This window comes from Cupressus sempervirens, chromosome 8 (assembly GCF_028749045.1).
Source record: "Cupressus sempervirens isolate cs-2001-9-10 chromosome 8, ASM2874904v1, whole genome shotgun sequence".
NCBI classification, from domain to species: domain Eukaryota; kingdom Viridiplantae; phylum Streptophyta; class Pinopsida; order Cupressales; family Cupressaceae; genus Cupressus; species Cupressus sempervirens.
In genome coordinates this window covers 601,569,466-601,594,996 of record NC_143125.1, presented here as the reverse complement: position 1 = coordinate 601,594,996, position 25,531 = coordinate 601,569,466, and the positions used below count along the sequence as shown (strand labels likewise).

Sequence of the window (25,531 nt, the reverse complement as noted above, 5' to 3'; positions counted from 1 at the left end):
TATGTTACATTTATTGATGATGCAACAAGAAAGGTATGGGTTTATTTCCTTAGACAGAAATCTAATGTATTTCAAACTTTTAAGAAATGAAAATGCTTGATTGAAAATGAGACTGGTAAGAAATTAAAATGTCTCAAATCTGATAATAGTGATGAGTATTGCAGTCATGAATTTGAAGATTATTGCTCCACTAAAGGTATTCATAGATCGAAAACTGTTCCAAGGACTCCATAGGAAAATGGAGTGGCTAAACACATGAACGGGACTATAATGGAACGTGCACAGAGCATGAGGTTGCATGTTGGGTTACCCTTACACATATGGGCGGAGGCTGTCAATATTGCTATCAATTTGATTAATAGAGGTCCCTCTACTCCTTTGGGTTGTAGTATTCTAGAGAAAGCATGGACTGGTAAGAAGGTGAGTTATTATTTTCTTAAAACCTTCGGTTGTGAAGCATTTGCTCACATAGATTCTAAAAATAGAACCAAGCTAGAAGCTAAGTCAAAGAAATGTGTATTTGTTGGATATGGCATTAATGAATTTGGTTATAGGTTTTGGGATTTTGAAAATTAGAAAATTGTAAGAATTAGGGATGTCATATTCAATGAGAATGTGTTGTACGAAGATCTGTTGCAGCAACATGAGAAGAAAGAAGATGATTATGTAGTGTTGGATGATACTCCAAAAGCTGATGTTCTAGCCATTCCTCATGATGTGTAATCACACACATCAGTGAATGTTAGATGGTCAACAAGGAAAATTAGACTCCACAAAGATTTTCTCCCTCTTTGTATTCTATTTCACTTACTAATGTTGGTGAACCTAAAAGTTATAATGAAGTTGTGCGGGTGGATACTAAGATTCAGTGGGAGTCTGCAATGAAAGATGAAATGGACTCTTTGCTGAAAAATAAAACTTGGGATTTATGCAAGTTGCCTATAGGTAAAAGAGTTTTATAGAATAAGTGGGTTTATGGGTTGAAAGAAGAGGAAGGAGGTAAGAAAAGATTTAAAGTCAGGTTAGTTGTGAAAGGATTTGCATAGAAAAAGGGAATTGATTTTGATGAGATATTTTCTCCTATTGTTAAAATGACTTCTATCCATACTATTTTAAGTCTTGTGGCCACTAAAGATTTTCATTTAGAGCAGTTGGGTGTTAAAACAGCCTTCCTTCATGGTGGTTTGGATGAAGAGATATATATGGCTCAGCCACAGGGATTTGTGATCAAAGGTAAGGAGAACTTAGTGTGCAAATTAAAAAAAATTATATGGCTTGAAGCAAGCACCTCAGCAATGGTATCTAAAAGTTGACAGTTTTATGTATGAGCATGGTTACAATAGGTGTCATTCAGATCACTGTTTTTACTTTAAGATGTTGGATGATGACAGCTACATTATTTTATGTTTATATGTTGATGATATGCTTGTAGCTGGATCTAACATCAATCACATTAAGGGGTTGGAATGCCAATTAGCACATGTATTTGCTATAAAGGATTTCGGAGCAACAAAACAAATCCTTGGTATGAATATTTGCAGAGATAGGAAGAACAAAACATTAATGCTATCTCAGGCTAATTATTTGGAGAAGGTGTTGCAATGTTTCTCTACGGAGAATGCTAAAGTTGTTAGCACACCTTTACCTATTCATTTGAATTTGACTAAGGAGATATGTCCTAAAACATAGGAAGAGGAGGATAAGATGTCCAAGATACCCTATGCTTCAGTTGTAGGAAGCTTGATGTATGTTATGGTATGTACTAGGCTAGATATTGCACATGCAGTAGGAGTCGTTAGCAGGTATATGAGTCACCCAAAAATTGAGGATTGGAATGCCATCAAATGGATTCTCAGATATTTGAGAGGAACATCCAACAAGTGTTTACATTTTGGGGGCTCTGCTATTGATTTACAAGGCTATGTTGACTCGGATTTGGCAGGGGATATTGATACTAGGTAGAGTATTACAGGTTATGTCTTTACTATTGGTGGGGCAGCCATGAGCTGGGTTTCTAGGTTATAGAAGATTAATGCTTTATCCACTACAGAGGCAGAGTATGTAGCTACTACATAGGTAGCCAAGGAGATGATATGGCTTCAGTTCTTCTGGGAAGAATTGAGACATCCTCAGAAGGATAATTATTTGTTCACAGATAGTCAGAGTGCCATTCATCTTGCAAAGAATTCAGCTCTGCATTCAAAGACCAAACGCATCCAGTTGTGGTACCATTTCATTCGGTCAGTTTTGGAGGATGGACAGTTAAAGCTAGATAAGATACATACCAATGATAATCCAACAGATATGTTGACAAAGGTAGTAACAAGGGAGAAGTTGAACTCCTCTTCAACTTTGGTTGGTCTTCTAGACTGAACATGAATAAAAGAATAGCAGAGTCCAGGGTGGTTTGATCTAGTGGGAGCCTCATGAAGTAGTGACATCACTACAAGATCAATCTCCAAGTGGGAGATTGTTGTTTAGTGTGGAGCCCAATCAATCCCCAAGTGGGAGATTGTTAGTTTGTGGTGACTGATCAGGAAAGTACTATACATACTTCATAAATTCTTTGGGTCGTGGCTGACATATGGCCGACATATGGTTGACATGTTGTAACCCTAAAGTGGCATAAAACTACTTGTATAAAAGGGCTTAAGGTTAGGTAGTTTTCATTAAGTTTTGATGCGAAATTGGTTCTTGCGGTGGTATTGAGCTATAAGGGATTACGAACTTTAATCAGGTTACAATCACTAGATTGTAATAATATCGGACTTGTTGTTTGGTGGACGTAACCCAGGGATTGGGTGAACCACGTTAAATCTTGGTGTCTTGTGTTATTTTCTGTGTGATCTATTATTTTTTGTTATTGGTTATATTTGCATGTAATTGTTATTTATGTTTTTGGTTTAATCCTAACACTGCTTTCAATACCTTAGGAAATTCTAGAGCATAAGTAAGCCCCTTTCTTGACAACAATCTTATTTTCATAGTTCAAATTTCCATTATCACTTAGTTTATCACAAAAAAATCATAATTCATAGTTTCCAATCTCTACAACTTTTCACATGCAACATAATTGAACATCGTGAACCATTAAGACTCTTAGTGGGATCGATGATAGGGCACTAGATACATCTCCCATTATCACAATGTTAGGGTATGTTGTAAATTTGGGTGGAGGACATTGGTCATTCCTCACAATCTTGTGTGTTGCTTTCCTTCGACATCTCTTACCTAGATACAAATGCAGTGGATGTCGTTTTGAAACTAGGGTTTAAACAAATTTACTTCAACAATTTTGAAATAAACTTAACTTGGAACCTTAAATCTTACTTCCTTAGTTCTTCAAATCTTGTCAATGGAACATTGTGATTTGCTTGTTCTTTTGCTAGAATCACCTTTAAATCACTTGTGTGCACTAAAATTTCTTGGTAAATGAAAATGAACTTCAAAATTTGATATATGCTTTCAATCTATTGAATTAGGTCTGCATTAAATGTGTTGTACTAAAGCAGATGCATTACACTTGTCTTGACCTTCACATAGAAAATGTGTTTGCACTTCGTTCCTTCAAGTACTCGGTCTTCATTACTTAGCTCAATTAATACCATTTAGTTCAGCCAACACATCATCTTAGTCATTGTAAGCTTTTGATTCATATTGCAATGTTTAGTCAATACAGATAGTATTACTAATGCTCGACACTCAATAGTATAATTGATTACATTGCCCAATTCTTCTCTCAAATTTGTCCCAATGCATCTTGGCTCATGTTGATATGGAATTTTAATCATATCTCTTGTTAGGAACTAGTGTGTAATATATCATCCAAGTGTACAATTACTCTCATACCTCATTTTCTTAGTTAGAAGTGGTGTGATCACCTGATCTATTGGATTGGATGATCTTAGCTTTGCTTGATCCACTACCTTCAACTTCTACTTTCTTTTTCTAGATTTGATTCATCTCCATCTTTCTATGTTCCATGTCAATTTTTCCTTTTCTTTTGATGTGTTCATTGCTTGGTCCTGGTGCTCAGGTCCTACAGTCCTTACTAACATGTCCAACCTTGTGAAAACTAAAGCAAACTAAGCTTCTATTCAACCATTTCTTTTTAATTGCCTCTAAAATGTATCCTAATGCAATTTTTTGGAATGTGGTCATACCCTCCATAATAATGACAACTATACCATGTGTTATAATCCTAGTTGTAAGAGTTGGCTAGCTTAGGTGCATGTGCTTGCTTCTTAGATGTCCAATTGGATTTTTCTTTGGATTTGTATTCTTGAGCTCTATGTCCATATTTCTGATAGATGTAGCAATGTGCTTCAAATCTAGGTGCAATAGATGCTTCACTTACCTTTGACCTACAATCATGTGCTTGGTGTCCTTGCTTATTATAGTTAAATCAATTACCAATAAAGTTAGGTTTTGTATTTTTCTTACCATTCTTGTTTCTAAAAATTGTTGTTGTATGTCCTACTTTGCCAGAATGATGACATGTAGGTTTTCCTTTAGATTTTGCATTTCTTTTCTCTCTACTCTTGGATGACTCTCTATGTCCTAGACTAGAAGTATTACTAGATGACCTTGGTGATCTCATTGGTTCTTCAAAGCACCTTATAGATTCACTGGGTTTATCCATTCTTTCTAGAAGTTATTTCTCATATCTTAACTCATTCCTCAAGTGGTCACTTTGTGATCTCAGATTTAAAATCTCCATGTCCTTCCTATTCAACTCTTGATTTACAAGTAACAATTGATTCATCATGTCCAGCTAATTATTTGTAAGCTTCTGCACATCAAATGACATGTCTTCAAGTCCAGTAGTCATTTCTCTTTTGTCTTCTTCAGCCATGGTTTTATCTTCTTTCACTTTCTTCTTTTGTTCAATTACTTCACATTGTCTTACTGATTGGATTTCATGTTCTCTCTTCAATCCTCTGACTTCTTCATTCAAAATGTTGCTCTTCTCCAATAGGTCTTCTATAGTTGCATCACTTTCACTAGAATCCCCAGTGTTAAGCAATCCTTTGGTATCTAGTTCTTTATAAATTGTATCATTCTACTGAATGGCCATATCTTTCCTTTTCTTTAAGGATTTTCTTCACTCTTATTTTGCTGCTTCAAGTTGTTGCAATATGATCTGGATGTCAATCATCTAATTCTCAATAATCTTTCCCAATTTGTAAGCCTCCATCTCCAAGATCTAAACTCTCAAGCTATTAAACTTCTTTTAAGAGAACTCTTCTCTAATACCAATTTTTGGTAGTCTTATTGGGAAGAAAGATGCTAGGGAGGTGAATCGAGATCTATAAAACTTTTCACTTCTTAAAAAAAATAGCAAATTAATTGCATTCACTCCTAATCTATCTCATATAATTCATATATTATATGATCATGAACTATGAAACTAAAATAAATCTAACTATGCATGTGTCATGTCCCCTATTCAAATAATTAAAAAAAATAAACTTTGTTAAGGCAGGCAGGCTCCAAAAAGGTGAAATTTCGGAAAAAAGGGTTAATCTTTGGAAACCAATGGACTAATAAATAAAAATTATTATTAAATTATATTTTATTAACCCCTCTTGGACGTGAGTTAGGGTTATGCCCTCTTTAAAAGGGGTTTGGAGGCATTTTGGGCTCATTCTACATCTTGATTCTTGATAATTTTCTTGTTGTTCTTCAGAGGCTGCCAAACCTGTGGAGAAGGAGACCCAAGAACGGGAGTTTGCAAGTTTCCAGGAAGGCTAAGGATGGGAGTTTGAAGCCATTCCATGTGCATGCTCATACAGAGTTTGCCCTTGTGCTGAATAGTGCCGATTTGGGTGTTTTCGGGGTTGTTTTTTTGTTTGAATTTGGGTTTTCAGTTGAGTGTTTCATATCAGTTTGGTTTGCTGTTGTATTTTAGACTTTATGATGTTAAAATAGAGCTGAATATATGTATTGGGTCGTGATTAAACTTCTGAGATAATTTATGAGTGTTTTGTGGTGTTTTCGGGCATTTTTGTGTTAATTTCGGGAGCCCGATTGAGCATAGTTTTGCCCTACATTTGTGATCTGTTGTGTAAGGGCTATACAAATCTGGAAATGTCATTTTGTAGGCTGTTATGCTGCTGAAATCTCTGTAAAAATGTCCATTTTCAGATTTATTAATAATTTGTGAAGTTGTGAAGTTTTTGGCACTAATTTGGACATACCCGATTTGGGTTTTATTGGAAAATTGGCAGATCTTTGTAATATGGGTTGTTTGATTTTAAAGTTCTGATTTGAGGCTAGAAATATCATAAAAAATCAGTAAAGGGACATTTCAGCATGACATTCATCAACATGAAAAATGTATTTACACATAACACAAAGATTTTGGTAACCCATAAACCCTCCAAGGAGAAAGTAAATTTGGGATGGGGATGACACCCACAAATCTTCACTGTTACAACAACAAAGATTGCCTGTTAGGGCTATAATTTTGATCACTTCTGATGATCTATCCTATGAGGGGTCTACTCGGTTAAAGCATTACATGAGTGTTAAGTCTACCTTGATTAAAGGATTTAAACTTACAATGAAGTAAGCACTCTGTTAGGATATTTAACTAGGTTTGTTAAAACCACATTGTTAAGAGATTCTCCCTAATACACTGGTTATAATATCTTCGTACTTGATCCTTTGGTTTTCTCTCATGAAGTTGATTACTGATCTTCTCTCTTCAATGTCTAAATTTGATCTCCTTATCTAATTTTCTCTAGTATTCCTTTCATTGTTAGGTTTCTTTGTATGGTCTCTCTATCAAACCTAGCCTTCATTTCTATATCCTTAGCCTTTTATCCATTCACAATATTTCGTCACAATTCATAATGATATAGGGCTTGATCCCCTCTTACATGGACAATCATGAAAGGTTCTAGATCAAAATCAACGATCCAAAATTCATTCTATTGTTGCTTAGTCCTTCTATTTTTCTATTTGATTACTCTATCTTTCTAGGGATTGATGTCCTCTGACAAAATATGTAATTAGCTCCTTAACTATCTCTACAATCCAAAAATATCATATAGAAGTCGGTTAAAATGATTTACATAAGTGTTTGTGTCATTACAAACACATATGCCACAAGCAGTTTACTTAGCAATTGAATGCCCTAATGCTTGGTCATAACTAACATTCATGATGTCCCTTAGCTTCTATAGGCTCAACATGTACTGACTCACTCAGAATAAATTAACTTTACATCACTCAGTCTTCATGTGTTTCACTCGACATGTATTGTAACTTGGTCTCTACTAGAGTGCTCGGCAACCATTGACTTGTTTGGCATGTAGTGAAATATAAACAAGTCCATGTAGCTCAGCCTTCTTAGGATGGCTTGGTCATAGTGTTGACTGACTAATGCTACCTAGAACATGACTAAGTGTTGGACACTAATAGGCAACAAGGCTTATAGAAAAACATCTCTCTCTCTCTCTCTCTCTCTCTTTCTCTCTCTCTCTCTCTCTCTCTATATATATATATATATATATGTTCTATCCTATATTTTTTCTCTTTATTACTCTCCCTCTCACTCTCTCCATCTTATCCCCTCGCCCTCTTTCTGCTCTCTCTCTCTCTCTCTCTCTCTCTCTCTCTCTCTCTCTCTCTCTCTCTCTCTCTCTCTCTCTCTCTCTCTCTCTCTCTCTCTCTCTCAATCTCTCTTTTTAGATAACTGAAGGGGGGCATGTGGGGTGAATAAATTATGCTCATTTATCATACAATCCCTTCAAATAATTTTAGTACCAAACAAACATCATAAACATTCACTCAGTGTACTCATTCAAATTCACCATCAATTCACTAGTCAATCACTTTACTCCAAAATATTTGTTTATTATTCTATTATAACTAGCTGATCGTAATAAAACTTAGTTATTATAGACCATTAAATTAGTTGTTAGTGTTTTGAAGTAAAATTTAAGAAACATGTAAATCAACTTGCAACATAACAACATTTACACATTTGGCACAAATTTTTTTAACATGAAAACCTTATAAAGAGGAAAACCACCTAGAACCGGCAACATAGAACTTTCACTCTTCTAAAGTGAGCTCTTTTAGGATCCAACATTTTTAAAGGTTTGCATACACATTTTTTATGTGACCTTTTTAGAGGATTTACACCAAAAGATCATCTAGACTTTATCACTCCTTGATCTTGTCTAAAGATGGTCTACTCTAAAGCACTTATTAAAACCAATAATCGATGTTATCATATAAGATTTCACAAATGACCCAGAGTGCACACAACAAAAAATCTGAAGGAAATTGGTCAATCCTTCAACATGCACAAATGTATCATTGAGTGGAACAAGGATCCCTAATCATGCAACTTCAATATTGATTGAAGTTTCACATGTCTCTTCCTAGGTTTCATCTTTAATCCTAAGGTGTACCTTCCTTGGAAGACACAACAACTCTCAAGGTGATGACTTAAGTCCTAGGACACTCTAGACTTGTTTAGATGATGGATTTATCCCAAACAACAACAATCAAAACACCTTGCAAAATCTGGACACATAACCTGCAATTTTGTGTCTTTTAGCCTTCTTTCCAACTAGGTCTCTCCTAGCAACTTTTCCTCTAAAACAAGGGTAAGGTTGTGGACTCAAAAAAATTGTGATGGTTTCAATTTACTCAAATTCCTTGATTTCACTCCCTCAACTACCAAGTACCAATCTCACTCCTACAACACAAACACTCCAAATAGCACTTTAGCCTAATTGATCAAGTTAAGCTAGGGCTTGATAGAAATGCTTCACATTAGGTGCATGAAATCAATCCAATAGTTTGGTGACCTTCTATAGACATAGTTTAGTCTAATTCAATTGAATGTTGGAACCCACAACCTTCCTATACTGATACCATGCTAAAATAGTTCATCTCAAGCTAAATGCATGGGCTTATTGAGCCTAGGGCATCAAATTACCAATAGCAAATAAGCTTTACCTATCCTAGCCTTTTGGAATCATAAAGTACAGTGTCCTAAATTGAATTCCACCAAGTGGCATTGAATTTCAGTGGTGAACTTGCAAGTTAGGGCCACATCTTTGCTTCAAACCCTTAATTTGAGGGTTTCAAACCTACGCTCAATCAAAATGTTGTAACATCCTTTAAACAAAACCAAATCATCCAAAACCATGTGTAAATGAAAGATAATTAAAAACTCCAACTTCACACAAACTTTATTTACCTTACAAAGCTTGTTTCTTCCAGTAGATAGGATTTTCTTTCATAAAATGTTGCTACAGTCTGTACAATTTGATGATCTGCCAAAGGAAAGATGTCCTATGCCTTAAATATATATTCAACCAATCGATTCAAACCAAATTTTGGTGGTTATGAATGTTGGGAAGTTGAAATACCTTTTCATGACAACTTTTCAAAAACATTTTTTGCAAAACATGATAACTTTTTGCCATAAGACTCCTAATAGATACCAAATGGTTCCAAACCCTTAAGAATGGTGGAAAATACATATCTAAGCCCAGGGAAGAAAACCTAATTGCATTCATTAGACTTCAAAGCACACAAAAACCAAAAAAAAACACATCCTAGTGAACTAAGGACTCTTTTGGTTTACAAGATGACCACAAAGATCCTTGTCCACACAAAAGGATAAAACCAACACACAATGGATGGTGCCAACGCATCCTTATGACATCAACAATGAAAGAAAATCCAACTCCTCAATAAGGAGATAGGTGCCCTACACTAATAGATTTGTTAGGTCCGCTCCATTAAGAGAATTTCCTACTACAATGAATCAAAAGTAATAGTACAAATGACTTGTTAAGTATAGCATTACCTTGCTTTTCTAGATATCCTTTCTACTCAATCTCTTTATCATCTCTACCATATGATCTTTTTAGTATTTTCTATTGACTGGTTGATTCACTCTCTCTCTTTCTTCTTCTTTCAATTCTACTTGGTTCACTTGGCTCTTCTTTCTTCTTCAACTTTGCACTTTGATTTCCTTTTTTAGCATTTGATCAACATCCCTTTAGCATCATCAACAATACAATTAGCAGGTCCAACTACTCCTTAAATAGTAGTCTTTTTACTTCTAGATTCTTCTAATTATTGTCACTTAATCACAATCTTCGATCTCACATTCATAACAAATGCAACAAACCTAGACTCTCAAAAAAAATATTTTTTATGGAATTTTGTGTCCATCCTCATCCTTTTTCAATCTCCATCATCAAATCTTCCTTTCAATTATCTAGTCTTTGATCTTGTAACAAATTTTGAGTTGTGCCTTTGAACATCTTGAACATTCTTGAATTCCATCAAAAGTCAGCCTTAGATTCCATCTTTTCAAAAAAAATCTTCTTATTGTTACTCAGTGAACATAATATTTTATTTGGGTAATATAACACTTAGTCAATACTAAATTTACTCGGGCAATATTGCACTTACTCTTTCTTAGCCAACTACCCAATGAATACTGTAGTCACTCGATGAATACTTTCTTCCTTCTTTAACCTTGTCAATCAGTTTAGCTTGTGTAGTACAATACATTACAGTATTACATGATTGTAAAATAATCAAACCAACATTACATTATCATTGTCCAACTCATTAAAGTGCCCATGAATACCATACTTATCAACTCTATCTTTGACATTCTTTGTTCAAATCCTCTTCATAAATCGAATTGTCTTCATCACTCAAATGAATATAGCACTCTATTGAGTTAGCATAATGTCTAGCCAACTAAGACTTGACATCAACGACAACATAACAATTGATATGACTCTTTTACATACATTCATTGCATCTATATCCAATCCTAAGGGGTCCTATTGGATTATTATGTGTTCTAACGAGTCATAATAGGTCTTAGGACCCATTATGATCCCCTAGATACATTAGGACCTCTTAACCCTAAAATATCCCATATAATTATTAATGTGTCCTATGTCCCTCCCTCCCCCTATCTCCCCCCCTTCTCACATTCTATATCTTTATCTCTCTCTTTGCCCCCATGCCCCTCCCCCTCCATCCATCCCTATGTCCATATCTCTCCTTGCCTCTCTCACTCCCTTCCTCCCTCCCTCCCTCCCTCCTAATACAGTTCAACATTCATGTCAATTACCAAACTAATCATATCATAAGTAATACAATAAAAAATTACCCTTAAATTATCATGCACAAGCAAAGGGCTCAAGATTACAATCAACAATTGACTAGGAATTGTGTTGAAAATACTATGTTGATTCCTTAAAATGTTTGAAATTTCCTAAGAACTCTAAAAATCTAGAATATTTAACTTCACTCCTATAAAGCTAAGACCTCTCTCAAACATTTGAAAGTATAAATGAAAAATGTAACTTATACTTAAATAATATATTTTATTTATGGTCCTAGTCATAAAATTGGTAATGTAAGGCCTATTGGATTTTACTTGTGTAATTAGAAGGTTGTTTTGCATATTTATTTAGGAACTTCAAATAGTGCTCTATTTTGAATTGGCCAAGTTTAAGACTCGGGCAATCCAAGTCATAGTGGGCAAATGTCTTATCACATTTTGAGGGAACCAAAAAGGTATTTTGCAAGTTTTTTCCCATCTTTGTGCACTTACCCTCATATATCTATCCTTATTTTTTGAAATATAATTTAATACTTTCATACATCATGTATTTATAGACAATTAGTTTCAATATTTAAATCATGTTATCATAACAACTAGAAAATTTTAAATAATCAAACACATTATCATTACATCTAACAAGATTTTCAAGATAATTAACATGTTTATCTCCATCCTAAAATACTTTTACCCACAAAACATGACACACCAATTGAATTTAATTCAAATATTCATTATATGAGCTACTAATTATTTGTTTGACTTTGATTTCCCTCCTTCTCTTTAATATCCTTTAGTCATGAAAGCATTGCTCTCTTTTAATATGTTTTATCTAGCTTATAAACCATCAAACAACTTTACTATTCATTTTAAATCCTCATTCCTCCCTATCCTTGTAATCTTATCAAACAACACTACTTTCTTTTTTCTAACTCTTCAATTTTCATCTTTTAATTTACATTTTACTTTCATTTTTTCTAAAATTGTTTTCACTTCAACTTACTTCTCTTCACTCTATCAATTCTTTTTTTAAAGATTACCTCACAAATTAAACTCCCTGAATCGTCATTTTATTCACATGATTTCTCTATTAAAAAAATAATAACCTCTTATAACAACTTGAATTGTTTTTCCTTCATTTTCAATGAACAACCCCTCTAACTACTAAAACAAACTAAAACAATAAGTTCTTCAAACAGTGAGCCTCCTTGTCCAGCTACAACAGGACCTTCAGTCCTTTTAAAAACTCACATCATTATAGATTGTAGAAATCTCTTCACCTTATTAATCTTATTAAATAACTAATATTTAATATTATTCATATCTTTCTCTTAACTACTATTTAATATTGATTCTTTATCTATATCTTTATTCTAAAACACTCTAGAATCTATTGATTTAAATGATTTGAATACTTAAACAAACTGAACTGAACTGTTGTAGAAGAATTTTATTTTTGATAGATAAGAAACTTTATAAGATGCAGTTAAAAATCAATGAAAATAATATAGCACGATCTGTTTAGATCAAAATAAGGAGAACCAAAAGGCTGCTAGGACTAGTACATTAAATCCAACAAATGGCTTCAACCCGTCACTCCAATTACTCTCTTTAGTGTTCGTGGTTTGAGAAGGGGATGATCCTGCAAAATCAATTGTTTTAGAAAAAGAACCATGAATTATTAAAAATGAAACTAAAGCCTTAATCTACTTTGCAATAGCAAAAAGTCTTACCAGAGGAAGAGATACTGCCCATTTGAAAAATCTTGGCCTCTGGGGAAGATGGAGATAATTTCAAAGTGTCTGTCAAAAAATCACCAGTTAATCTTTTAAGACCTTTAGATCTTAACTTACATGTGAATTGCGAAATAGAGAAAATTAAAATTTTGTATTACAGCTTTTTTAAATTTATGAAATTATATTTATTTTAATTAAAGTATATTCGATGTTTAAGGATTCATTTTTTATCTTACTTATCAATTGATAAGCTTGAGGAGATTTTTAACGAATGGTTATGGGTATGGAGGAAACTCTGGCTGGAGTAGTATTGGAATGGGTGAGCTGAAAGTCACCTAGATCCAATAAGCACTAAGTGTTCCATTCATTCTCATGAGATATGGGTTCGTGTTAACCACTATTCATGAAATATGGATCAATGAGTTTGACTCAAAAACTACATAGTGGAATCCTAATAGCAATATCACAAGATTTGATTCAATTCTTAGTTCTCAATCCTCATGTTCAGTTATGAACACCCAAACAGTCTTTTGAATAATATATAAATAAATTTAAAATTATAAGCTTGTATAATGAAAAGTCATTTGCAGTCAATGGGCCTTTGATCTACGAGCGAAGTCAAAAGGTTCTCAAAGAGCCTAGTAGAGATCAAGTCTTGCCGAGTGCATGGCTTCGACCTTGAAAAGGGATCATGCCTTGGGCAATCATAAGACTTGTGCTCCCATTTTCAAGGAAGCTCTCTTCAAAATATTACAAATATATTATAGACTTTGATTGTTTGTTTGATATCAAAAGTTAAATCCGTGACATATAACAAATTGAACTTAACAAAAAAAATTAAAATATTTACTAACAAATGCTAAGTGTTTTTGAAATCTAATCTCTAAGTCTATAATAACTAAAGCATTCTACATTTTGAACAATTTAAACTATCAAATTAATCCATTATAACAAATGCAATAGATTAATGTAATAAGGCTCTACTTTAATGTAATACAAAGCATAGACTCTACTTTAATGTAATACAAAGCATTGATTGATGTGGAAGGCGTGTAATTAATCTAATTAGGGTCAACTATTAAGAATGTGAAATGATAAGTTTTGCCAATAAATAAAATGAAAATTGACTAATTATTAGCACATTCAAAAGATATGCATTGATTTAAAAGGAATTTCTGAGTAAACATTAATAAATATAATAAAAAGGATAGATTGATATAGAAATTATGTACTATTTTATTTGAATAAATCTTGATATATATAGAAAAATGTAGATTGAAGGATGTCAAGGGGTAAATAGCCAATGATAAATTTGGAAGTGGATAGTATAGATGAATTGTACTTTTGGTCATTAAGACTAAAAGAACAATTACCTCCTTCATGAAATTATCATATATGAAGTGTGAGTAGATTGTAATGTTAAAAATAATAGATATTAAGTTCAATGACAAAGTGCATATTGTATGCACCTAGATGGTGCTCACTTCAATTTTTTCTACAATTCAATAATAATAAAAATTCATCCTTATGATGGATGTAATTGTAGCATATACACTTACAATCATAAATTTAAAAAGCTAATATTAAGAACTATAGAAATAACATAGCTTAAATTGAATTAATAATAAAAATAATAGAAAGTTATTTTCAAGTGTACACATGTAATAAATAAAAATAAATTGAAACTATCAAAATAAGATACTTATATATCCTTTTTCAAATAAGACATATATAGTGAATGAAACCATATTAAGTAAATAAAGAAAAACTAATATTATGAACTATAGAAATCATATACTTTAAAATTGTATTGTTTTTCCAGATTAAGATAAAAATGATAGAAACTATTCTTAATCACATTTGTTCAATAAATAAAAATAAATTCATTCTTGATGATAGTAAATGTCAGTTTATTCCATCATCAAGAAGAGATAGTGCAAAAATAGTAATATAAAATAATACAAAGTATATACCTTTTTAAAAATAAAATGTAAAATTACTCTTAAAAACATCGATTAAGAAGAGAGAGTGGAAAAAATAGTAATATAAAATAATAATAAAAATTATATGCCTTTTTGAAAATGAAATGTAAAATTACTCTTCAAATAACCATTAGAAATATTGATATTTTAAAAAGATAATAGGTATCCATTTAACCCAAACTGAATGGACTGGACAAGCCTAAATACATGTTCCATAGATTTTAAATACAAATTCTACCATATATCAAGCAATTCAAACCAACTCTAAAAGTTAAAAAGCATAGTGAAACAAACCTATGCAATCAGAGATCTTTTTGGAGACTTTGCACAGAGATGGCATCTGCATAAGCCTTGTTTGGTTAAGAGAGAGCCCAGATGAAGAATCAGAAGCGTCCATTACCAAAAGACACAAACACCTTGGATTGTTCTTAACAACCTCTTTACCGTTGGTACAGCAACCATTCGTGGGCTGTTTTCCTGTTCCTTGTAGAAATCCAATACATGGCTCCAGCTCTTGCAAAGTGGATGCACATTCTTTTTCATCACTTTGTAAATCCCCACAAGCCATGCAAAACAACAATAACACACTCACAAAACCAATATACACTGCCTTTCCCATCTTCATCTTCAGATTGACTGTTTGAATGCTAAAATGATCAACTTGGACATCAATTTAAATGAACTCTTCTTTATATGCGTTATTTCTTCAGCTTTTTTTCACGACAGTTGGCATTCTTGCTGTGCATGATATAAAGACTCCATCTACTTCGCTGGAGTTTTCTTATCCACCAATAAAATATCTTGGTTCATTGCGAAGCTCATTTCAGCAGACTCCATCTACTTCGCTGGAGTTTTCTTACCCACCAATAAAATATCTTGGTTCATTGCGAAGCTCATTTCAGCAGACTACATCTACTTCGCTGGAGTTTTCTTACCCACCAATAAAATATCTTGGTTCATTGTGAAGCTTATTTCAGCAGGTTGGGCCTTTATTGTTTTTCAATGTGGTTGTTATGTTTTTAAAACATACGTACTGGTACACAACTGCCCTCTAGGGTTATGAATGCCAATTAATTTAGCGGAAAACATGCATCCATGTTATCCACATTAGATCTAAAGTCGTTTCAAAGCCGATTTCCTACACATATGTAATAATTCCTATTAGATATTATTAGTTCCGGCAGTAATATTTATGCATTCATTTAATCCTATTAGTTTGGTTTTTTTAACAATGAATTTCTATTATTTTTTTCTAACTTTAAGTTGTATTAAAAGTTTAACAATTAGATTATATTTAAAACATATTAAAATCCAGTTTTTTTTTCTAACATGTCATTGGTTGTCAGGGATTTTGGCAAGGAAGAAAATATTTTTCCTTCTAACATGTCATTGGTTGTCAAAAATTTTGGCAAGGAAGAAAATATTTTTCTTTCAGTCAAAATTAGGCTGAAATTAGAAGGCAGTGCCAGAAGTCTCTGAAATTAGAAGGCGGTGCCAGAAATCTTTGTCAGATATATGTCTCTTCCTCTCTGCGCTCTGCTGGATACCTGGACCACTTAAATTTTTTCACGTGTATTGGGTCAGTGGAAGTGGTGACAGTGTTATTAATGTTTGCTGAAAATGATAAACGATCCATTAATGGCTCTAGTCGGTGGCGTCTATATATTAAATTTGCCACAATAGAATTTTCTTCCGCAGTTGGCATTAATATCTTGAGCACATAGCGAAGAACAATTTCCCATCTACTTGTATGTTGTTTCTGCGTCATTCGTTGGGCGTATTGGTGCACTCACAGGCTGCCTTCTGTGCGAGCGACTACAGAAATAGGTAACATTTGCAAATAGGACCAGTATTTTATTTTAATTTTTCAGCCCCTGTTTACTGAGCTTGTAAGTACCCGTAGTGCATTTCATTCCAGCATCGACAACTCTGCATGTAGACTTGCTATTCCCAGGTTGATATTGTAGCCTTCTCTTCTAGGAGGCATTGGAACAATGAAATTTTGCAGCTTGCTTGCAGGGAATTTTCAATTTGCTTAAAAAATTATTCTCTGACTGCCGAGATTTTTATCTCATTAGTAGAATTAAATCTCTATTTTGCTGCTCATTCTTTTTCTTGTTTATTACATATCAACACTAATCTTGAATGGTGGCTTGTCATGCTACCCAACTATGTGGTACCCTCAAGGCCTTAAGTAGTTGTGTGCTTTATTTATTTATTTTTGTATTGTTTCTATCGTGTACAACCTATGCAGAGTAGTAACACAAGCATTAAGCTCTTTGAGCACTTGCATCAGTACAAATGTTAGAATCTACAGTCTATGGCTTACCACCTACACAGTTTTTTACTTACTTGCAGTTTGATGTCATTTTATAACTGATGAGTTGTGCAACTAATCTGTCTATCCATTGAGCCGTCTCCTTGTACACACAGAAAACCTTCACTTGCCTCCATTTGACCCCAATCATATATTCTTCCTTCCAAACTTGTGAGCATTATGTTTCCTCCCAAGTATTGCAGTTCTCGCCATTGAACTCCTGAGTGCCATTCAATATTATGTTGGGTAACAAAGCTATCCCTCTTGTTACCCAGAGACACAGAAACGGAGATCAGCTTCTCAAGATCTTCTATTTTTGTTGGAAAGAAAATCAACAAAACAACTCTAAAACCAGGTCTTTGCCAAAAAGTGTCAATGGAAACTGTGTGAACCAGCAACATGGTTTTGTGTAAAGATCATCAAACCCTTGATGGTAAAGAAAGCTTCCTTTTTTGTTCTAAAAGATCACCAAAAAACAGAAAACAAAAACATTTTAGGGAAAATCATGCAAAAACCAGAAAAAAAGTGGTAAAAATCTTTGATTTATTTACAAATAGAAAACTCTATTAAAAATTTAGAAGAAATTTCCAGTGTAAGTTCATGTTAATTTTGATCCTACAGTCTCTACTGTGATTGTTAATATGTATGGGAAATGTGGTTTCACAAGAGACACATGAAATGTATTTGATAGAATGATCATACATGACATATTTTCGACAAATGCGATGGAGTGCTATCCTCAGAAGGAGCAATTTGAACTGGCATTAGAACTCCTCCATAAAATGCCAGAACTAGACAGTCTCAAGGAATTTGAGGATTTTGGTAGTCCTCTGGGGGCTTGTGCATGCTTAGCACATAATGACTGTAGCAAGCAAGTTGTGCTCAACATGGAAAGGCTAAGGAAGCCTTGCAGTGCATACCTTATATATGGAGGGGTTTCTTCTTTCAATTCAATGGAATGACAAACTCAGGGGCTAGAATTCCGAAAATAGGCAGAAGGGACTTCAAGTGCTTTGGTGTGTAGCGATGACTACTCTTGTCCACACGTATGCTAAATGTGGCAGCACACTAAAAGCTTGTTAGGTGATAGGTAGATGAGGTGTTAACATGGATCTCCCCTCCAGATGCAAGTGTGACAGTGATGGAGGTCATGAAAATATATGTGTTGACATTTGTATGCTATAAACTGTCGCAACATCTGCGAACATGAGTTTTGATTTTTAAATTTAAAATAATTATTTTTTAATTAACATACAATAATATTAAAATTGGGTTACAAGACTATATTTATAATTATGTCAAATAATTAGCTTTATTAAAATAATTATTATTGAAATTTGATGTTTGATTAATTATAATTATGTTTTCTGAGTTTATAATTAACTTTTTACATCTAATAATATATTAAATTTCATATAAGGAATAAGTTTTAATCTACATCAAACAATTAGATGCTTTACTATTTCTTAAATATTCAACATTACAATTTATATTTATTTCAACAATATTAAATTTAATTATTACTATTATAGTATATTACAAATTTTCTATTAATATTTTTATTTAAAATATTTTTAACTTATTGATATAAAAAGTAAATAATCTAATGTAGTTTTTCTATAGTATAATATTAAAAGTCACCAATGGCTAATACTCTCAACATCAATTTTAGTCAACTTATGCCATAAATCTCAAAAGTTTTGTCACTATTATTTTCTCTATGCAACCTCGTCTTAGTTGCATTTTGTAGCCTCTATAGTTCCATCAATTCGCAGTATCTTTTTGCAATTGGATTGAATGACCATTTGATATTTCCCATCTTGTAAATAGAAATAAACCATCTTTACAATTTATTTTCTATCAGACATAATAGATTATTTGTCATATTATTCAACTCTATTTGTTATAGCATGCCATGATAAATTTAACATGTAGAAAACTGAAGTTTCCTGAATTTCAGTTTTGTCACTGAATTTCTTTAAAAAGAAAATTTTCAAACATCTAAGACCTTAAGGTCGACCATGATAGTTATAATAATTACTGTAACCCTTCCTTTCGATGTGCTAATGATGTTATCAACAGATTTGAACAACTCACTTGTTTCAACGTAGCAATCTTCAGTGAAATTGTTCTAGTGTTCGATTTCTTTCCTTATTTCAAGTTGCATAGTTATTCCATGTGTTTGCCTAAAGGTATGAACAAGAAGAATTACTTAATTTCACTTATTTCATGTTGATCTTAAATTCTATGGCTCATATTATTGTCGTTGCCTTTGTTGCTATTCACATGCATTTCTACTTATTTTTTGAAACATAGATTGTATAGTTTTTTCATTCTAATTTGTGCTTGCTTCTGTGAATGCAGTTTCCACTTCAGAAAATGGAAAAGCAATGCAAATTTTGCAATATGAAAATGCACAAAAATATGAACCTCATTTTGATTTTTTCCACGATAAACTCAATCAAGTCATGGATCGTCATAGAATTGCTACAATGCTGATGTATTTATCTCATGTTTCCTCATAAGCTAGTTCATTAGCTTTAACTCTTCGTTCATTAGCTTTATACCATATGGCAGGAACTGTGACGCATCGTGTCCCTTGTTATTTATTATTCTAGTTAGTGCATGAGCTTATTAACAATGTTATTTAATAGTGTACTTTTAACTTCTTTTTTTAATGAATAGTCCTTTTCTATTAATAAATAATATATTAAGATTACAACTCACAAAAAAGGGCTGGGGGATACAAGATCACCTCACGAATAAGTTCACACAACCACAGCCAAAATCAGACACTATTCATAAATAAAAAGTATATAAAGCAACCTCAGGCGGCCAAAGCAGTGCAAGCCGAGGTTGGTGATTCATCACGATCATGAGAGCCCTAATCATCTTTGGGATTGGGGGGCGGGCTGGGAATAGAACAGCCATCATCAGCAGCAGCAACAAGAGGATCAATGGTAGCCTATGTATCTTTTATCTCTGGCCACAGAGAAGAAATTGCCAGATCCAAACGAGGTCATTTCCCAGAAAGCACCCATTGAGCACTAGGAGTCGAAGACCAGCCAGAGCCACCACGAGGTGGGGAAGTTGAGCGACGCCTCCATCCACTATCACCACCACTAGGAGAGTGACGACAGGAAACCTGGGAGCACAAGGTGTGTGAGTGGCAACCTAAGGAATGGCACCACTGACGGCAGCCATGAGACGTTGAAGTATATGTTGAGGCATCTAGAGGAACTTTGGCAATAGTGTAGGGGGTATTGCCCTAGTGATTCAGCAACTCCTACATGTGAGCCACCTCTAGGGAAACTTTGTTTGCTTGCACCTGAATCTGCATAATTACATTATTACATATGCACACCTTAGTGTACATGGCAATATTAATACCCACAAAACTGTGTGAAAAGAACAACATTCCTATCTTTCCACAGAGTAAACAAAATTTCCATCCTGAAGGTATGCCAAATCTAGGTGAATTTCTGAGGGAGGAGAATCCCCCAGAATAACCATGTGCCAAGAAAAGGGATTAGGCCTGAATGGCTTGAAAAAATCATGAATCCAGTGCCAATAATTTTGGGCATGCATACAAAACCAGAAGATATGCATGAAAGACTCTAGTTGCTTGCAAAAAGGGCATCTAGGATCAAGAACTCTAAGACGCTTGAGCCGAGGCCCCAATAGAAAACCTTGGAAGGCAAGACACCAAGCAAAATGGGCAATCTTGGGTTCTGTAATAGCACTCCAAATGGTATCTAAGCGTTTTCTCCATTGAGAAAGAGAAGATTGCAAATGGCATCTCTAATTGAGCATATCCACCATCGAAAGATGGGGTGAAAACCATCTATATCCTAGACTTGGCTTATAATTGGAAAAAGGAGTGGCCGAAAACCACTTCAATCATGCCACCAAGGTTGAACGAACTGAATGCCCACTTTATGAATTAAGTGAACTCGAATTGAAGAGAGCAATAGGTCAAAAGTCTGTCGATCTAAACAGATAAGGCAATTCTAGACTTACATGTCTTCCTAGGATTTGAAACTCATGGTAACCCTCAAGAAGAGATCCTTGGGAGTTCTAATGCCTCGTTTGAAAAAATGTAGAGCACTAGCACCTTGAGTCTTGGCAAGGGGAGTACCCTGAATGGAAAATAGGGGAGACCACCAAATGTTTTGCTGATTCAAGGAGAGGCCATTGCAAAACTCATCCCCAGCCCATCAAAGCCAAGGCTTGATTGCTTCTTAGGCCTTCCATATGCTCTTGATAACAAACCAGCCCTATATGGTCACTGGCTCACGCATGATGAGCAGGGTGTGGAAACTAATCTCTTTCCAAGCAGGCTTGTTGATGGAAAAGCCGGAAGAAATGCAATGTTGAACCAAAATCTTGCAGGCTTCATCTCCAGTGATGGCATGAATAATTTATTTAGCAGAAAGAGCAAGGCCTTGTTTCTATGTGGAAAGTAGGCCAAGACCACCATATTCTTTTGGGAGACAACAAAAATCCCAGGCAACTCTATAAAAGCCATGATGATTGAAACTAGAAGCCTAGAGAAAATCCCTGAGAAATCTTTCCAATTTCTGGTAGGAAGCTTCGGAGGGAGCCCAACAGGAAGAATAATAGACATCAGTAGCCACAAGAACTTTAGAGAAAATTTGGAATTTGCTAGCAAGGGAGAGCGGTTTCGTGAGCCAATAATCAAGCTTCTTGGTGATCTTGGCAAGCACGACATTCCAAAGCTCAACAGGCGAAGCTTGGAAAGCAAAAGGAATGCTAAGAAAGTGGAAAATCTGCCCGTGAGTAACTCATTTCCATTCAAACTGGTTGAGGCAAAGAGGAGCTGGCAAGAATGACTGTCGAAAGCAGAGCGTTTTATGCCATTGAATAGCAGATCCAGAGGCTTGATAGAAGGTGTCCAGGCAACCTAAGGCATTGTTGATGTTTTCTTCATCCTCCAAAAGAGTGAGAAAGGAATCATCCGCAAAGTGACCATTAACTAGCTAGGAAGATGATTCAGTGAATTAAGAGTCACAATAATGGTGTTTAAGGAAGCATGCATAAAATCTTTTGAATTTCCAAAACAAACTTGCATTTACACATTACAGCATTCATACTTCCAGTCATCATTTAGCCATCACGTGGAAAATTACCATTTTTCATAATGTACCCATGCCTTTTAATAGAAATGAAGCAGCAATAGCCAACTTTCTTCATTATCTCTATTTCTTGATAGTCATTAGTAACTTAACAACTCAAGTCGATGGTGCAAAAAATTGACAACCATAGCCTCTCACAACATTGTTAGTCTTTTATGTCAACATATCTTACTTGTAATGATGTTGCATGTTAACTCTATCTCCACTTCATGACTCATGTTTTCTATCAAACCTTTAGCTCCACAAAACAATGAAAGTCATGGCATTCTTCCATCGCTAGATCACAACAGTTATAAAAGATAGTAATCACTAAAACTAGAGATCTATCGTCAATGTTCATCTTTACATTTGATCACCATATCATAGTTCTCTTTATTTAATTCCTTCAAAATATCCTATGAAGTGAAGAACAATTATTATATTACCGTTTATGTTGCTTTACAACCCTTTGTTAACCTTATGCCCTTAAGAAGAGAGACCCAGTGTGAAAAAAATATATTGCATTGTAAAACCTTCTCGCTACATCACTACTATCAACTCAAACCACATTCTTAACCATGCAAAGTTTTGAACATGGTTAAACTGCACATCTCCACTTAACATTAACACAAAGAACTTAAACTTGCAAAGGAACCTTGTAGTTTATCTTTCCATTGATCACTACTTCTCCACCTTGAAATTTTTTATGTCATAGCACTTTTCCTAGATTATTCCATGTGGCATGGTTGCAAACCTTCATTTCCCTAGCGAACTCATGTCAAGATGATCTTCAGCAGCATTGCTAGCTTATCTAATGCATCACTACTAATTGTGGGGACATTACAAATACCCTCCCAAAAATTGCACCACACCATCATTAGCTCAAAATAGTTAAGGATCATTAGACTAGATACATGGTACTATGAAGGAATTGTTACATCACAACTTAAAAGTAACACCAATCCACTTCAAATGCAAAAATACACCTAAAAAGGAATGACATAGGGGTTTAAAACATGGAAAGTAAAATAATAAAAGGAAAATAGATACAAGGAAAAAAATAAGGCTTCTTGAACCCTACCCTAAGACACTTTTCAATCTCAAAAAGAATGACTTAAATTTTGAAGTATCATATTCCAAAAATAGGCTAATAGCTACCTCTAATATTTTCACATACCTCATCAATGTTCTTAGGTGGCTTCTGTACAACAACTCTAAATTGACTATCTGCATCCTCTTCTTTAGTCCTATCTACATCTTCTTCTTCTTCATTTTTGTACATCATTACCTTTCTTCTTGGATTCTTTATAGGCTCACTAGGCTCAGTATCTTCTTTATTAGTAATCTTCCTATTTATGAGCATTTTTCCTTGAGTAGGCTTTATGATCTTAGCCACTCCTTTCTTGGGCTTGATGTACACTATAGTGGTAGCCACTTTAGTTCTTTTCCTAGTAATCCTTGATGGTGTAGGGGTAGGTGTAGTCACTACCTTTTCCAAACTTTTTTTGATAGAGGGATCAACAATTACAATTTGCTTCTTCTTTTCAGCCTATGGATTGGAAGCCACTATTTCTTTTCCCTCTGCTTTAGTATTTTCTTCTTCCTATTCTTCATTGTCCTCTTCATCTCCACATCACTCTCATTGTTGGTCATCTCTTCACCTTTTCCTACTGTAATTTTCATAGGAATCTCCTTTTTTTCACTGTCACCCATAATCTTTTCCAATTCCTTAATCATACTTTTTATTTTCCTATTTATTTTGGAAGCCTTTAAGTCAATTATGATATTGAACTTAGCATCCTCATATTTACCAAACAGTTTTGATCTTTGTGAACCTCCTTTGCTAGTAATGTAGTAATTTTTGCAATCACCTCATCAATATTTATTTCATAGGACAAGGGCCTTAACCATGAAACCCTAGGAATCATTGCATGTACATAAGTATAGTATTTGCCAACAAGAAAAAAAAATCATTGTAATACTTATCTACCAATTATTTAGGTATCAATGTCCTCTTTTTTCATTTTTGTTTGAATTCCTCAAAATATCCATCCATCACATTGTCAAAATTGTCACCCAACTGATGAATGAACTCATTAATTTGATGTGTGATTGGTCTGCCTTAATCCCAAACAATAATTCCAAATGTAGTAAATGAATTTTGAACATAGAAAAATATGTAGACAATCAATGATCCAAACTTATGTTGGAATTCTTTAGAATAACTAAGAGGGGGGGTGAATCAATTATCCAAGATCCAAATGTAAAATTAAAAATTTTCACAACTTAGTGAACCCATATCCATAAATCATTTCCATCATGTATCCATCCATTAGATCATACAATCACTTAAACTTGTAGGTTATTGTCAAATCAACTTTGCAGAAATGTAAGCATCAAACATAACACATTTGACACAATGATTTAACATGGAAACCCAATTTAGGAAAAACTACCAATAACATGCTACTCATTCTCACTCTTTTAAAATGATACCCTATAAAAGGCTAACCCTGTTAAAGGTTACAATGGACATTGTTAAATGTGACATAGTCAAAGGATTTCAATCACCCTATTATGAGTGAGCCTTGTTAGAGGACTTTCAATAGTTCACTTGGAATGCCACCCAGTTAAAGGATTTACAAATGACTATTAGGTCAACCTTAATCCAAAGGATTTACCCTAGACTAGTACAATGATTAGAAAGTAACGGTATGGCTTGATCTAATAACAACATACAACACACTTGCAAATTATTGATCTTTTTTTTAGTCCTCCATTTTGCTAGGGTTTTACACTCTTCAACTTTGATAGCCTGTTCACCCTTTAAGCATCCATACCCTTTATCCTTCTTTCTTTGCTTCCCAATATAGTCTCTTCTCTTAAGTCACTAAATGAAGCAATACCCTAGACTCCTTGTCTTCCTTAGGCTCTCACACATGACAAAATTTGCTTCTGACTAGCCATTTCTATAAATAGAAAATTATGATCTTGTTTTTTCATCCTTCGTCATCTATTTTAGAGTTAGGTTAGATTAGGTAGGATTAAATGAATCTAACCATCATTTCATTTCATTCCCTTCTAGTAACTTCTCCTTCAATCCTCTTTGAATTCACCTAAAAATGGTTCATCTTGAATTCTGTGCCACCAGCTCATTATTCTTATCTTCCACATGGTTCACACAATCCAAGAAATCAAACTTGTCAACTCAAATTCTTCAAATTCATGATCTTTCT

The 25,531-nt window shown here is 34.1% G+C and overlaps 1 protein-coding gene across 1 annotated transcript; it reads right to left on the bottom strand.

Annotated features, from left to right (window-relative positions):
* Positions 1-12,551: 12,551 nt before the first annotated feature.
* LOC149543865 (non-specific lipid transfer protein GPI-anchored 14-like) lies at positions 12,552-15,462 on the bottom strand. Its single transcript, XM_089798538.1, has 3 exons — positions 15,138-15,462; positions 12,859-12,927; positions 12,552-12,767 (listed from the first exon to the last, which is right to left on the bottom strand). Exons 1-3 carry the CDS (start codon positions 15,460-15,462, stop codon positions 12,652-12,654), a joined length of 510 nt encoding a protein of 169 aa, XP_089654664.1. The 3' UTR covers positions 12,552-12,651.
* Between the last annotated feature and the right edge of the window lie 10,069 nt (positions 15,463-25,531).